The following is a 15,109-nucleotide window of genomic DNA, read 5'->3' as shown; positions in this document are numbered from 1 at the left end:
GAGTTTAATTGAAATCGTAAGAAAATGAGTCAAATGGAGTGGGACTCCAGGCCACACCCTCAGAAGCATGTTCTTCCTGACATATTACATTCTTCTGCACAAATGTGTCTGTGCAGCCCGTTCCCAGACATCCTGTCCCAGAGCCCCTTTGAGGTGCTGTTCCTAAGACTATCTGGGAAAGGAGGTCAATATGTATTCAGAAGAGCACAAAAACATAGTATTAGCCTAGCTTTTAAAAAGTGATCTGGGGAGGAGTCCCTCCACTCCAGACTTACCTGCCAACAGTGGCATAAATCAGGGAGCTTTCTGCCAGTCTTGTGCGGACCGTAGCCTTTCAACAGAGAGGCAGCCAGTTCTGAGAATCAGCCTGCTCTCTTGGGAGAGCAGACCGAGCAGTTTTTCTCATCAAAGTTTCTTTATCATTTCATTCTTTTCCAAATACAGCTCATTTTTCTTCCAGGCACTGCCATTGTCATAAGATGGGATAAACCTGGAAGTTGTTTTAGGCCCAAAAGTTGCTCCTGACCTCGGGCAGTTGCTCTCAGTCTTGTGATCAGCAGTTTACTTCTTTCTCTGGGTCTGCTGCGCGTCAGCCCAGGGCAGCAGCTCTGGGTGGCAGAGGCTACTCCCTGGCACGGGGCATGACTGACCTGCTGGCTCAGGCTGGTGAGGAATGTTCCCAGCTTCTGGAACACATCCACCTCCAGCCTGGAGCAGAAAGTACTCAAGATCAGCTTGGTGTTGTGTAATAAGAGGTGTCAGTGCAAGCTGATGTAGCTCAGAGGCATTTTTTCTGCAGCAGTGAGAGCAGGATCCAGGACTTGCGGTTTGTACTTTTAGCTCTACCCTGATTCCTGTGCCTGAGCTGCTGCCTTGTTCCACTGCCCTGGCCTTTCTGTTTATCTGTAATGGGTTAATAACATGTGCCTGGAAAGACTGTCATGAGGTTTCCTAAGTCTGTGCAGTGCTTGCAGATCCTGCCTGAGTGTAGTGTGCAAGTGCTAGGTGTGCTCAGGAGCCAGAGCTCCTATTGATCCTGCAGTGTCAGGTCCAGGGCATCTCTTCTACCTCCCTGTTGGCTCCCTGCTCTGTTCCAGCCCCCTGTCCTTGTGCAGGACCTAAGAATGAGGAGGTGAGATTAAAGTCCTGGGAAATTACTTCCCTTCACTGCTGCAATGCTGTTTTCTGCTCCCACCTGTTATGCATCTTGACTGAATTTGGACCAGAGGAGTATCAGGCATTCATCCTGCCCTCATTCCTTGAGGAGCTGTTTTTTCTCAGGAGTCAGACACTAGGCTGAATTCAGGCATATTTCATCCTAGTTTTTCAGTCTTTTGGCCTGCCTCTCCTCTCCCATGACTGGCCTTTTTCCTCTGAGAGACACGGGCTCTTGTTCTGGCCATCCAAGTAACTCCTTGGATAGTAGGGGTCATGTGTGTGAATGGAAAGGAGGAAAAAAAGTAAGTATTGCTCTTCCTCACTGTCTTTATCTTTGCAAATGTGTAAAACATGACTTTAAAAAAACCTGGCAACAAAGCCTGGAGACCAGGCAGCCAGTGCAGGCAGGAGAAGCTCCTCTCCCTGCTCCTGGAGAGCTCACCACAGCAGCTAGATGAGATGCATCTTCAGCCTTACCTCTGTCGAACAGTGATTGATCTAGGTGAGGTGCAGAACATGTAAAAGAAGCAAGCTCCAAAAGGCCAAGAGCCAGAGGGCAAGCTGCACACAGCAGGTCTGAGATGTGCTGACTCTACTGTGAGTCTCTGTTGTCTGTCTCAGCCGACCAAAGTATGCAGGGTATGGCAGCTGCAATATTTATGTGCTTGGATATTGTGCCACTGTTCGCAGTGATGGACCAAGCACACCACCAGGGCTCAGGGCTGCTGCTGCTGCTGTATCGCTGAGATCCTCCAACAGTTTCTTTGCATGTGTCTTACCTTCTTGGCCAGTGTAAAACCCTGTGGGGTAAGTAAGTCCTGTGTTTGAAGTGTGCTGCTGAGAGGGTCCCGTGGCCAGGCAGATCAGTACTAGGCTGCTGTCCCGCAGTGCCTCCAAAAGCTCTTTCCAGCTCAACTGCAGTGCTTTGGCTTCTTTCCTTGCAGTGACCTTCTTGGGCAGGGCCTAGATCAGGCTGAGCAGCTATGACGTCCCAAAGTGAGACCGAACGCAAAGAAAGCAGTGGGAGACAAATAGTCCAACACGGGTCACAATCCTGCTATTCAGTGGGGTGGTATCATGAATTTTTTTTCCTCTTGCTCTTTCTGATCCTGTAACCAATTTGGGTTCTTGGACCTCGGAGTACCTAGGAAACAGTTGAAAACAGAAACAGCTTTTTTGGCAATGTACTTTAAAACAAAAGGTGCTAAGAGAACTTAGTTTGTGAACATCATAGGCAGACCTCTGGCTAACACTTCAGTGTAAGCATCTTAAAGTGTTCGCAGAGAACAGTTGTGATCAAAGAGATGAGTCTAAGCAAAGCTAGACAGGGTGCTAGGGAGATGGGGTGAGAAGTTCCTGGACAGTTGACAGCGGGACTGAGAATAAAGCCCAGGACCTGTCACGCTAGATGCAAATAATAATAAAAAGGGGCAAAACCTGAGGTCTCTACCCAGCAATATTCTCACTGAATTCTGAGATTTGGCACAAGATAACCAGGCTTTCCTAGCAGATGCCTGTGCAGTTATGGGTTCACATCATTCCACTAACGCACCTCCCTCTCTCTTCCCCTGCTAGGTCCCCAGCCGTCTACTTCCAATTCAGAGGGGGACCTCCTCTTCTTGCTGGACAGCTCTGGCAGCGTTTCCTACTATGAGTTTTCCAGGGTCAAGGAATTCATGTGGGACCTTGTGCAACCTTTCACCTTTGGCCCCAGAGATGTCCAGACCAGCATCATCCACATCAGCACTACGCCCACCATGGAGTTCCCTTTTGACCGGTACCTGTCCAGTGGGACTCTGCAACAAGCCATCCGGGACACTCAACAGCTCATGGGCGACACTAACACAGGCAAAGCACTCTCTTATGCCAAGGAGAAGTTCTTCAGTGATGAAGCTGGTGCCCGGCCAGATGTGCCCAAGGTACTGGTTTGGGTGACAGATGGTTTCTCCACTGATGACATCTCTGAACCCATGCAGCTCCTGAAGGACATGGGAGTAACAGTCTTCATCGTCAGCACTGGACGGGGAAGTTACCTGGAACTCTCTGCTGCTGCCAGCCAGCCTCCTGAGAAACACCTGTACTTTGTGGATGTTGATGACCTACCCATCATCACAAAGGAGCTTCGAGATGCTATCCTAGGTACGGTGGGGTTGGGTTGTGGTCACTGGGAGTTTGTAACAGGGCTGAATATGAGTTAATGCCTGGCTCTGCCACGTAGGCAGTGTGAGAATCCCTTAAAACCAATGGTCTTTCTGACACACAGCTGCAGTCCTTGCAAACTGAGGTGCTTTGTCCACAATGCTATAGGACCAAGTACAAACCAAGGCTTTTAGGAGGTCTGGGACAAATATCTGTCTGGGACAAATATCTCTCTTCCCCTTGGAAGGTCGCATGACTGACTGGGACAAATTCCCTTCTGTAGACCTATTAAAGAGATAAACTTGTGTTTGTTATGAGTTGTTCAGTTGTTAATGAAGGAAAGAGGCTCAGGCAGCATATTATCTGGATTCCTTAAAAACCCACAAGACTTTGAAATGAATCATGCAGGTCACAGACATCTGTACACTCAAGTGTAGGATGAAAATGACCCCACCTGCACAGGTTAATTGTTAACCAAAGGCTTCCCAAACAAGCAATGATTTAACTACAGTAAGAGGCTGCTGACTGTGGGAGCAAGGTGCCTAAGCCCCTTGAACTCGATTTTCACATTCAGGGTGAATTTTTTTCTCTAAAATGCTGTTTGGCTATGTACCAACTGATGGAGGTGGAGGACACAAATGTGTTGAACACATTACATACACAGAATGGGATGTGTATGCCTGGGAAGGATTTGGTCCTGTCAGCTCCCTCAAACTCTTGTCTACAGTAGATTTGACTTCCTATAGATACCATCATGTGCAGGCACAGTGGCTGGAACACACTGACTCCTGCCTACAAGTGGCTGGCAGTTGTTCTTTTACAAAGAGCAATTAAAGATGGTGCTTGCTATCAACATTAAGACTGTAGGAGAGGAATGTTTTTGTTCCATAAATCCCCTGTTGTAACGTGTTCCACGTCTGCCAGATCTATAGCCTGACTTGGCTAGCGCAGCCCTTGGAAGAAAATCCCAGCCCAAACTTGTTAGGTTTAGCAGGCCAACTGCTACCTCTTTGTTGCTAGCATGGTTGTGGCGGTTGCTGTGCGGACAGCAGGAACAAACAGCAGATTTTATTTTTCAGCAGTCCTGTTTTCTAAAGCATCCAGGAAAGGGTCTGAGGAGACCCAAAGCCATAATCTGGGCCAGAAGACAGGAATTTGGAAGCCAAGAGGAATATCTCATGCTAATCTTCATGTTGCACTGCACAATGCATGTTCTTTTTGCAGCTTTTGAATGCCATCATGGTGGGAGTGCCTGTGATTGTAAAGCAGGGGTTTGCCTCAGCCTCCTCTCTGGATTTGCTTGGAAAACTGAGTTAGTATGACTTTGCAGACTTTCCATTCATTTTCTGGAGGTTCTCTCTCCATTGCAAATCCTGTTTTAATTCCTCATTTGGCTTCTGCTATGTGAGTTGGTTAGAGCTTGCTTTGGAGCGTCCAAGTAACCCTTTCCTCTATGTATAGCAATTTCTTTCTAGTTCCAACCATGATCATTTAACAAATCACACACAGGGACCATGTTCTCCTCCAATCATCCACTTCTCTCCTGTATGGGTATGGGGCAGTACCAGCAGTCCTTTGACTGTACCAGATGCCACACAGACCCCCAGACGTTTCATTTCAAGTGGCTATTTCAGCTTCTAGTGCATCCTGAATTGAGATGGCATAAAATAGCATCCCAAAATGAGAAATCACCTGCATATCCTTGCAGCACAAGACTGTCTTGAAGATTGCAAGATCTGCAAAGGTAATAAATACTCTGCTGCGCTTGAGGGCAGTATTCTGTGCATCCACTGGGTCTAAAATTTACTAGCCTGGGATTTTAATGGAAGGTGAGATTCTCGCATGAATCCAGGAGCTGATGCTTTAAGCAAAATACCAGACGTTGGTAACATCACCCAAGTTAGCCTTAATAAAGCCACATATGTCCACTCTTCCCTGCCTGGAGGAGGCAGCCCTCATCACCACCCTTCCTGCTTCTGGCCCCTGGGATAGCAGGGACAGACAGGATCCTTGGCAAGCAGAAATTAGGCCTTTCCAACTCTGGAATGGCCCACACTGGTTCTATTATCACTGCTATCTTATGTTAATCTCTTGCTACTGGTTTGTTGTTTGGTTTTTTTTAAAGCCTTTTGTAGATGCACAAACAAGCTTTGCCAAGAGTTGCTCTCCTCCCTCCACCTCCTATCCAGGGATGGGGTGTTTCATGCCTGTTCCATAGGTACTCCAACACAATGGTCTCTGGCTACCAAGTTGCTATTGTCTCAGGTAGGCTGAGAACCCTCCATGGAACAGCTCAGTCTCCACAGCTGTACCTCACTAAACAAAGGTAGGCATCTTTATGTAGGGGTTGCTCAGTTAAGAAGCATTTTCTTTGCCTTCAGAAATTTGATCAGATATCTCAGCAGACAAGTAATATAACAAATTGTTAGGGCTGAGTCTGGAGTTCACAGCAAGGGTCTTCAGTCCTAGACAGCAAGACAGCAGCTACTTGGACAGGGAGACAAAAGGAAGGTGCCTTACTCTTCCAAACTGTATTTCTGTCCTGCTACAGGCTCTGCTGAGGCCAAGGGATGTGATGTCTCTGCCTCAGTTCCCTTTTTTAAAAACCTGGCTGTGTCAGAGAAGATGGACTGCTTCTTAGACATGGTGGACCTGAAATAGTTCCAGTAACACTACTATGCAGATGGGTGCAAGACAGGGACTGTGGATGGATGTGTATGTTCAGTCTCCCTCCTTTTCCTTGGCACATGGTCCCGACACAACAAGTCTGCAGAATGCAGCAGGCTACAGTTCCCAGCCAGCCTGGCTATGGCCACAGCTGGTTCCTGGCAAATACCTCTGCCTTTCCAACTGTGAAGGAAAGGGGACACTAGCTCAGGCTTCTTCCATTGCATCTTATGTATTATGTACCCAATATATGGCATTTGGTGGTGTCCTTCTGGGAAAGGACCTTCAAATATTGTGAAACCAAGGCATTCCTTTGAGATGACATCAGGTTCTGTGCTAGCATCCACTTGCTCTCCACTCAGCCAGTTGTGCTGACAACTGCTGACTTGTCTCATCCTTTGGCACCATCTTCTGAGCCAAGTTCTACAGGAGCCCACCTGCCCAGCAGTCACAAAACATCAGCCACTTCCCATGTGTATTCAGAGCAACACATTTCTGATCCGAAACAAAGTTCTGGATAACTTCTGCTGCGGTGAAGGCTTTGAGCCTAGAGTCCTCTGACATTCTTGCTTAGCACTGAATATAAGCAGGCAACCAGAGGGAGTGATCTCAGACTTTGAATGTCCACCCTGGTAATGGAGAAGTATGTTCCCTCCTACCAGAATTGGAACCCTACCCCCATACATATCATAGTAGGGAAATAGAGCCATGAAGCAGAAGTGATTTGTCCCAAGTCCTAGCTGAAGCTTCTGCAGAGAGGGGATCATGTACCCAGGACTAGAACAGGTTCATCTGCTGCCTGGCTGCATTTCTTACGCACATCATGAAAGGAGCAGCATTTCTGCAAGTCTAATCTTGACCTCGCCAGCATTCATGGGATGCCAGCAAGCTTGTGGCTGCAAAATGGTGTTTCAAGTCACCAAGAGGTAGGAGGTGGAAGGCAAGTGTGTCACAAGCCGTCTCTGAGTGTTGCTAGGAAGGCACTGCCTGGGTCTAATGCAAGAGATTAACTTGCTGCTTCTCTCTGGGAACAAGGAGCTGCTGTGAAGCGTACCATGGGCATCTATCTTCTGGGGCTTATTGCCCTATTTATACACTCAAGGCATCTCTAACCTGTCATCAACGGGCAGAGCTATTTGCTGTGGGCTTCCTGTAACATGTCTCTCAGGTGTTGCACCCTGTCACTTTAATCTGCCCAATCTATTCGCAGTGTCCCTGAGCCCTGCCTCCGAGCTCACTTATTTCCATTCCCCGAGCTTTTGGCAGGACTTTTGGCGCTGAAACCTTTCCTCTGTTCACTGTTCCTTTGTGGCTTGGCCACTGGTAGTTGCGGGGCTCACAGAAGGGTGCAGTGCTCCAGGTCCCATGGTGCTGCTTCCCACCCGCTGCCTCCTCCAAGCTCCAGCGGGGTGGAGTGCTGCTGGCTGGCAGCGTGCGTGGACAGGAGCGGGCAGGGCATGGAGAAGGGAAATGTTCCTGCCTGTCTGGGAGAGCCAAGGAACAGCTCACAGGAAAAACTGAGGCTGCTTTATTGGTACAGGGAAGTTGGCAGGGGCTCGGAGGAGGAGAGCTGATCTTTTCTCAGTTAAAGGACAAGTTTGAGAATGCAAGGCTATCCCCTATTCTCTTGCAGGTCTGGGCAGACTTCCGTGCCTCCCTTTACCTCTGTGTAATGAGCAGCCAGGGAGAGCTACCTACAGTACTCTGTGAAGTATTTAAGCTTGAGCTGGAGGGTACTATTGTAAGGTTTCAGGAGTGACACTGTGCAGAGCGAATGCAGTTCTCTAAGGCTCAGGGTGCTTTAAAAAAAAAAAAAAAAAAAAGAGCATCTTTATCTCTTTTTATGCCACTTCCCTGGAGCTAGAAACAAAGTCCTGTGTGTTTCTGCCCCTCTGGAAGACCAGAGAACAGTGGAATTCTGCCCAAGATGGGCTCAGGAGGCTATGTGTGTTGGAAGGGTCAAGTAGCAGAGGAAGCTGGGGGAACTGCAGAGTGTCAGAAGAGGTATTCGTGTCTGGCATTTGGGGTCTAGAACTCAAAGGTAGTATGAGCCTTGAAGAGAAGTCTCTGTGCAGGGGGAGAAAGAGGCAAGATAGCACAAGAGTGGCTCTGAATGTTGAATGTCACAAAACAATGGAGCTCTGTGAAACACTGCAGGGAGTGACTTCAGCTGGGATGAATGCAGCTGGCTCAGCAAATGCTGGACAATCCCCAGTTGCTGCCCCTTCTTCCTGGCCACTGGGTACAGGCAGAGAGCAGGGAGATATATCTTCACACTCTGGGCTTCTTTGCATACATGACAAATTCTAGTGGTTTGGTTTCACTAGTAGGTGATTTCCACAGGGAGCTTTGGATGAACTGACCGCAGGAGTTTTGGAACCTGGATGCCCAAATTCTGTCTCCAGCTTTGTCACAGGCAGTGCCAGTGCCGCTTGCCATATTGGGTACGTGGTAACGTCTTGCTGAGTGGGGGAAGCTGCCTGTTTGGCCAGGCACAGTAACTCCCGCACATCTCTTGAGCAGCAGCAGCTGCCCAGAACTTGCTGGATCGCTCCAGATTCGTTCTTGGTGGTGCAAGACAGGCTTGGATGGGCAGAGGCACGGTTCCTGCTGTGCCAGGCCTCTCTGTCACAGCAGATCACCAGCACAAAAGGACTAGGAAGAGAGAATGGAGAGGGAAAGCTGGGGCTTTACAGAGCAACGTGGAGGCTTGTGGCAAACTGGTTTGAGGCTGGAGATGCCTAGGAGGCAAGGTGCAATAGCATTCTTGAGCTGAAGCCTGTTGTGCAGACACACCTAAGCAATTCCTTCAGCCAAAATGCTACTCATGGCCATTGGGACATATGCATTTCCTTTGCAAGCTCTGTTCAGTGAAAGGATCTTGTCTGAGAGGTGGGAGTGGTGCGAAAATCCAAATATTGCTGCCTCAGTTGACGCACTTTTTACATTTTTTTTAGCTTTATGTTTGGCTTCAAGGATTTAGTTTCGTGCTCCTGAACCTTTCAAAGAGGGTCTGGTTCACTGAATTGCTATGAAGGGGCTTGGCTACACCTAGGTAACTTCAGCTGTCATCCAGTTTTGCTGTAGGCTACATCTCCCATCCAGAAGAGCCTGTATTTTAGATGTGTCATGTTCTCTGTATTAATGTCAGTAGTGATTTCTTGCTCCTGTTTCTCTCCCAGATGTTATCCAAGCAAATCGGCTCCATGCAGTAGATATCACCTCAAGCAGCTTCCGTCTGATGTGGCCCAAACTCCTCTCCCAAGAAACTGGCTACTACACCCTGGAGTATGCCCCAATAGATGATCTAGCAAGGAAGAGGACAAAGCAAGTGTCTGGGGCTCACACCAGCCTCATGCTAAGCAACCTTGCACCAGAAACTACTTATGAGGTGGCACTCATTCCTGAATCCAACGTCCACTACTTCCCTCCCCAGACAACAAGGGTTACTACACTAGCAGGTAAAATGTCCACAACCATGATAAAAGGGGAAGTCTCCACTGTACTGAGCCTCACATATATAAAGCAAACAGGGCAGTCGTTGGTCTGCATCCCACAGCCTCATGGTCTGATTGGAAAAGGCAGATGGTTGTGGTCAGGACAGAACATAATGAGCTGCTTTATGCTGGCATTCAGCTGGCAGTTCTTTCCTTAGAGAGATGTTCTGGACTGCCCAGAACAGGGGATCAGGTCTGATGGTCATAAGATGCCCTTCCAACCTCAAAAATCTATCAGTCTGGAGGAAAGCAGAGCCCACTACCCTGGGAGAAGGCAGCAGGAGCTGCAGCTTGCAAATATTTAACAGGGCTGAGGTGTAGAGCCCACTGGGGATAAAGCACAGGCTGCTGCACATAACTTACTATCCCAGTACGATAGTCTGGCAGAAGCAGTGCTGCCTTGTGTGGGTTACTGCCAAAGGGGAATTTTGACCTTCATAGCTTGAGCCGTTCCTATGGGAACAAGGAGATCCCTGTCTCCTACCTGAGGCTGCAGGTGCAGCTAGGGGAGAGTAATGCTCTTGAAGCAGGTGATTCTGCTTCTCTGGGCAGGTGTATCCACTGATGGGGAATCCCTGTTTAAGAGGGAAGGAGAGGAAGACCACTCAGAGCAGAAGTGAGCCCCTCTGTACAAAATAGTCATTTGGGTCAGAGGAATAACTCAGATTTCTGCTGGAGAGCAACATGCAAAAAAGTGACACACTGAAAATCTGAAGAGGGGTGACAAAGTCAAGATGAACTTGCATCCAATATTAATTTTCTGCATGCAAGAACAGTTTTGGCTGAGTAGTTTTGCCTACTCTGTGCTGCATGGGTAGAGAAACCGTTTTCTTAGGGCTGAGCTGGGTTGTGCTGACTTGGATGACTATCAACATCCACTTGCTGGATGGATTTTCTTCTGCCTCCTGGAAGCCAAATATGGGGCAGGTTGATTATGCTTCTCTTACAGCATTCTTATGCCCTGAATTACATACTCATTCACATCTTTTTACATTGCTTTCAGAGGAAAAAAGCCCAGCTCAGGTTCTCATCTCGGAGTCTGGGCCATACAGCTTCCACGTTAGTTGGGCTCCCACACCGGACAGTGTGATCAGCTATCAGATCCTGTATGGACCACTCCCTGGGAACTCAGTGAAGCTGCTGGAAGTGGATGGCGAGCACAATAGCACTGTGGTGGAGAATCTGGCACCCAATACAACCTATCTAGTGACAGTGACTGCAGTCTACAAATCGGGAAAGGAGAAATCCCTGTCAGCTAAAGCATGCACTCAGGAAGGTGAGTGAGTGGCACTCTGCTGATAGGAAACTATATGGGCTCTGAAGTGTGCCTGTTTCTTTGCACAGATCATCTGCCTCTAGGTGAAGCCAGAGAACTCATTCAGCCCAGTTACTGGGGTGGGATGAGAAGGGGAAAGCTGCAGCTTCTGATGAACAGCACATGATATGCCATTAGGATGTAGCAGATGTATAAGGCACAGGACTGAAAGAAAATCAGACACACACAACATGACTGCTATTACAGGGTGTGTACTGCCAAGCTGCTGGTGCAGTCACAAGCTGAACAAACTTGGAGATCCTTGAATCTCCCTAAAGAAGAAAGAAAACTGCCTTTCCCTTCTATCTCCTCAGTGGCTGTTCTTTGGTGTGATTTAGGAACAGAGGGGTGGAAATTTCATCGGCAGAAGCTTCTGCTCTGAAGAGGTACCTGTAAAGATATTGCAAGAGGCAAAATCTAGCTCTTTTTAGGACTTAAGAGTGAGGAGCTCAGAGAATGACAGCAGCTGAGGGTGTGGGAGGTGGCCAGCCAGTGCCTAACAGTGCCAACAAAAGTTATTTTGTGCTGGTACCAGGACAAAGTTAAGGACTAATTAGGCTGAGCTCCTCCAGTGCAGAGATGTAGAGTGATGGGCTATTGTGTCTCTACAACAGAAAAAGACCAGTCTGGCTGGCCCCTTCTCAGCAATCCCCTCGGGAGACACAAGGAGCTAGACGGTAAGGACCACTCCATACAAATGGCCCACAGTAACATGAATCTTCTTTCTCTAGAGGGCTCCAAAGTGAGGCACCTTCGCTTTGAAGACATGGGCCCCAACACCCTGAAAGCTTCCTGGGATTCCGCTGATGGCAAAGTCCTTGGTTACAGAGTCAGATGCCGGCGTCAAACTGGCCCTTCATCTGTCATCAGCGTTTCACCGCAGATCCACAGCGTGATCCTCACAGACCTGGCTTCAGGCACCACTAACAAAGTGTGCGTGAAGCCCATGTACAAGAACCAGCCAGGCAAACGGCTATGCCGCATGGTGCACATGCAGCCAGGTGAGCAGAATCCAGGGGCACTTTAGCCAAGGGAAAGTGTCCTGAAGGGCACTGAGGTGCCGGAGATCCAACACAGAGGAGCCCTCATGGCTGAAATGCTCTGTGCCCATCAGCTAGCTTGCCAATAGGGCTTCATCACAGCTATCAGCCCAAAAGATACTGTCCAAAGATGGGCTCTTTCCCCATTTTTAAGAGCAATACTCCTCCTAGTGGCATTATATTTGCAGGCAGGAGAAAAAGTGTACAGTGGAGGCAGTCCTGCAACTACTTTGGGATAACAAGGGCGGGAAGACTGCTAAAAGTTGGCATGGGCATTGGAAGAGCTGTTTAAAAGTTATTTGAACTCTTGGCTACCCTTCACTTTTCAACGTGGCAGGGAGTAGCTGTGTTTAATGGTCAGCTTGTAAGGCACAACACATCTGCTTTCCTCCTTCCATTACTCAGAAGCCACTTACTGTCATGAAACACAAAGGGATTCTTCATAAGCTGAAGTGAAGTAAGAGCTAAAAAGATGCTGTGTGACAGTGCAGAAGCACAGCAAGAGGCTGGAGGGATAGCAAAGATAACCACAGGGATGAGATCTCTGACTCGGTCAAATTTGGAGAATGGGTGACTAAAGATGACATTATACTTCCTATGTTCTTCCCAGCTACAGAGGCCCAAGGATATAAGCACAGACAGAGAGCATGATGGATTCTGGAGTGAACCGATTCCCGGCAGAGCAAGGAATCTTGCTTGGACAAAGACTTGGACAAAAAGGAGGGGTCAGGAGAGGAAACTGGAAAGCTCACAGATCATCTCCCAGCCTGCACTGTCCGTGAAGGTGTCCTGGTTGTCAAGCCTAAAGGCTCTCCTCAGCCAAGTTCTCGCAAGGCTTAAAGGTTTGGCTTGGCTGGATGGAACAACCAATCTGACTAATAGACCCCAAATCTGTACCCTCTTTTATATAAATATGCCTGACAATAACAAACAAAAGACAAAGTGATGAATCCTCACTATTGCTTGCTTACTGCCTGTTCTCTATTTATTAAATGTTGATACAGTTTCATTTTTGCAGCTTATGAGCATGTTGAAGACTCGGCTGTTTACTGCCCTGGCCTTTCATTTTGGGCACCTGCGCTTGGAGAAAGATTACATGTGGCCAAATCCATTCCTTCTGTCAACAGCCATTGAAACTGACACACTTGACAAAGAGCAGCTTTCCTCCAACTCATCCAGTGTACTCACCAGGTAGCTCAAATTAGGCATCCCAAAAGTATAGCATCTTGGGGATGGAAGGGAAAAGCATTAGGAGGAAGAAGAAGAACATAACACAAACATGTAGAGTATGCAGAGAAGATTGGGTCAGAGCCACCAGGATTTCTGAGAAGAGGAAGAAAAGAGGTTGTTAACCCACTTGGCCTTTGGCTGGGACATCCTGCCTTTTATAAAGTGCAAGGACAGTTTAGTGTTCCCAGTTGGTCTTTGGTTTATAGCAGAGCTGGGTCGGTGAACTCTGAGAAATGGAACGATAGGGCCAGGCCAGGGCTGATGAGCACTGTCAGAGTGATCTAGCAGAAAAGTTTGCTCACTGCCAGCCTGCTGAATTCTTGAGTCTAATCAACACTGTTCCATTCTCCCTCTGGCACTGGTATTAAATTCACCTGCTGCAATGACATACAGAGCCCAGATGGACTTCGAAGTGTTCAGTTCCCCCCAAGTCATTTGCCTTGGGGTTTGGTATCAGTCTGAGAGAGCAAGAAACTCAAAAACTTGGGAATTTGCTTCTCCAGCAGATTATTCTACTCTAGAGCTCTCAGCTGAGCTCAAGGAGCAGCAGTGAGTCAAGAAAAGCCAGAGAGCAAGACCACCTAAAGCAGTTATTTTTGTTTCTCATTCAAATGCACACCTCCAAAGAACAGTGCAGTACTGCCTGCATCGTGACCACTGAATTACCGTGGCATACCTGCAATCAGTTTCACCAAATTGGATGTGAGTCCTGCTATCAGAGCAGCTGTATGGAGATTAATTGGCCTGTTCTGCAACCAATTATGGACAGTAAGTCTCCAGCACTATCATTCCAGGCTCCATCCTCTGCACACTGAAAACACCTAGCACATCTTTAGTGTCTTGCCCTGGGCTTCCACCCAGTGCTAAGCTTGAGCTACCCTTAATCAGGTTTTTAGGGGAGAAGAGTAAATCTGATTCCTTCCCATTGGTCCCAGGCTTGAATTTGCTGTCACTAAGCTACTCTTTGGAAAGGGGAGCTGGAAAACAAAAAGACAATTTTAATACCTAGTGACGAAGCCATTGGAGCAGCATGGTTCCAAAATTCAGGGCTTAGGGCTGTAAAGAAACGTATATACTTTTCTGGTAACAAAACCCAGCATCAGCAGGAACACCTTCCCTCGGTATTGCTTGCTCTATTTTAAATTTATTGCTTATTTGTCCTACATGTGGAACTTGTTTTTTTTAAAGCTGTGCTGTATGTTGGAGAGCCCCCATGCAGTGTCGCTCTATCCTGCAAACCCTCCATTAGCTATGCTTAGGGACTTCTTAAAGCAGCTCCTCCCGGAGCTGAGAGGAACCTTGTCACCGACCTCATCTCCTGAGTACTGAATTCATCACGTCTAGGTTTATGGAGCATTTGCCTTGGGCTGCCTCCTTGTACAGGAGGAAGGGATAGGAGCAAGGTGAGTCATTCATTAACTCAAGAAGATGATTTCGTATGATTTGTGTTCTCCTTTGGAATGTGCTTTTGTGACTGTTTAGTCTTAATGGAGACTCTGTGCTGAGGGGAAGATAAAGCCTCTGGAATCTCTCATGCAATTAGATAATCTTGTTCATTCTTGCTGTAGGACAGAAATTAATTTTGCACAACTCCCTGCATAGTTTACTAATACATTAACATGTCACACCTCCCCCCAATTGTAATGCATCCTTTTGAAGACAATTAAATATACAATACAAGAGCTATTGAATGATGACTTCGTTCTTGATGGCAATAACGGCACGTCTGTTAAGTGTAGCTTTTGTTCTAATGAGAGGTATGGGTTGAAAAGCTGTTATTCATCTCAATTTTAAATGACTGAAAAGTAAGCATTCCACCCATGAATTCATAGTCTGGTTTACATGGAACTTTACCCCCACCCTCCCCAAAAGTGCCAGAAATATATATGAGTAGAAATATATCAGTCTCAATAATGTCTCAGCTTTTTGCTTTTTTTTTTTTTTTAAATAAAGCCTAATGATTTCTAGGGCTTTTTAAGCATCTAATCTGTACTGATATAATGGGTATGACACACAAACCATCAGGGCTCCCAGTAGGAGCTAAGTTCGGGGGGGGGGGGGGG

At 47.5% G+C, this 15,109-nt stretch overlaps 1 protein-coding gene across 5 annotated transcripts in view; it reads left to right on the top strand.

Annotated features, from left to right (window-relative positions):
- VWA1 (von Willebrand factor A domain containing 1) overlaps positions 1 to 14,728 on the top strand; it is a 34,033-nt gene extending 19,305 nt beyond the window's left edge. For 4 of the 5 annotated variants that reach the window (XM_075027219.1, XM_075027221.1, XM_075027222.1 and 1 more), the window contains exons 3-7: positions 2,734 to 3,297; positions 9,147 to 9,425; positions 10,465 to 10,737; positions 11,508 to 11,777; positions 12,427 to 14,728. In XM_075027219.1, coding sequence (XP_074883320.1) covers positions 2,734 to 3,297; positions 9,147 to 9,425; positions 10,465 to 10,737; positions 11,508 to 11,777; positions 12,427 to 12,467 — 1,427 coding nt within the window. In that variant the 3' untranslated portion in view covers positions 12,468 to 14,728. The remainder of the gene's footprint in view (positions 1 to 2,733; positions 3,298 to 9,146; positions 9,426 to 10,464; positions 10,738 to 11,507; positions 11,778 to 12,426) is intronic. The other variant, XM_075027218.1, reaches the window with a different exon arrangement.
- Positions 14,729 to 15,109: the final 381 nt, after the last annotated feature.

Source organism: Buteo buteo, chromosome 5, assembly GCF_964188355.1.
Source record: "Buteo buteo chromosome 5, bButBut1.hap1.1, whole genome shotgun sequence".
In the NCBI taxonomy this organism is placed as follows: domain Eukaryota; kingdom Metazoa; phylum Chordata; class Aves; order Accipitriformes; family Accipitridae; genus Buteo; species Buteo buteo.
This window is presented reverse-complemented; position numbering and strand designations above follow the sequence as displayed.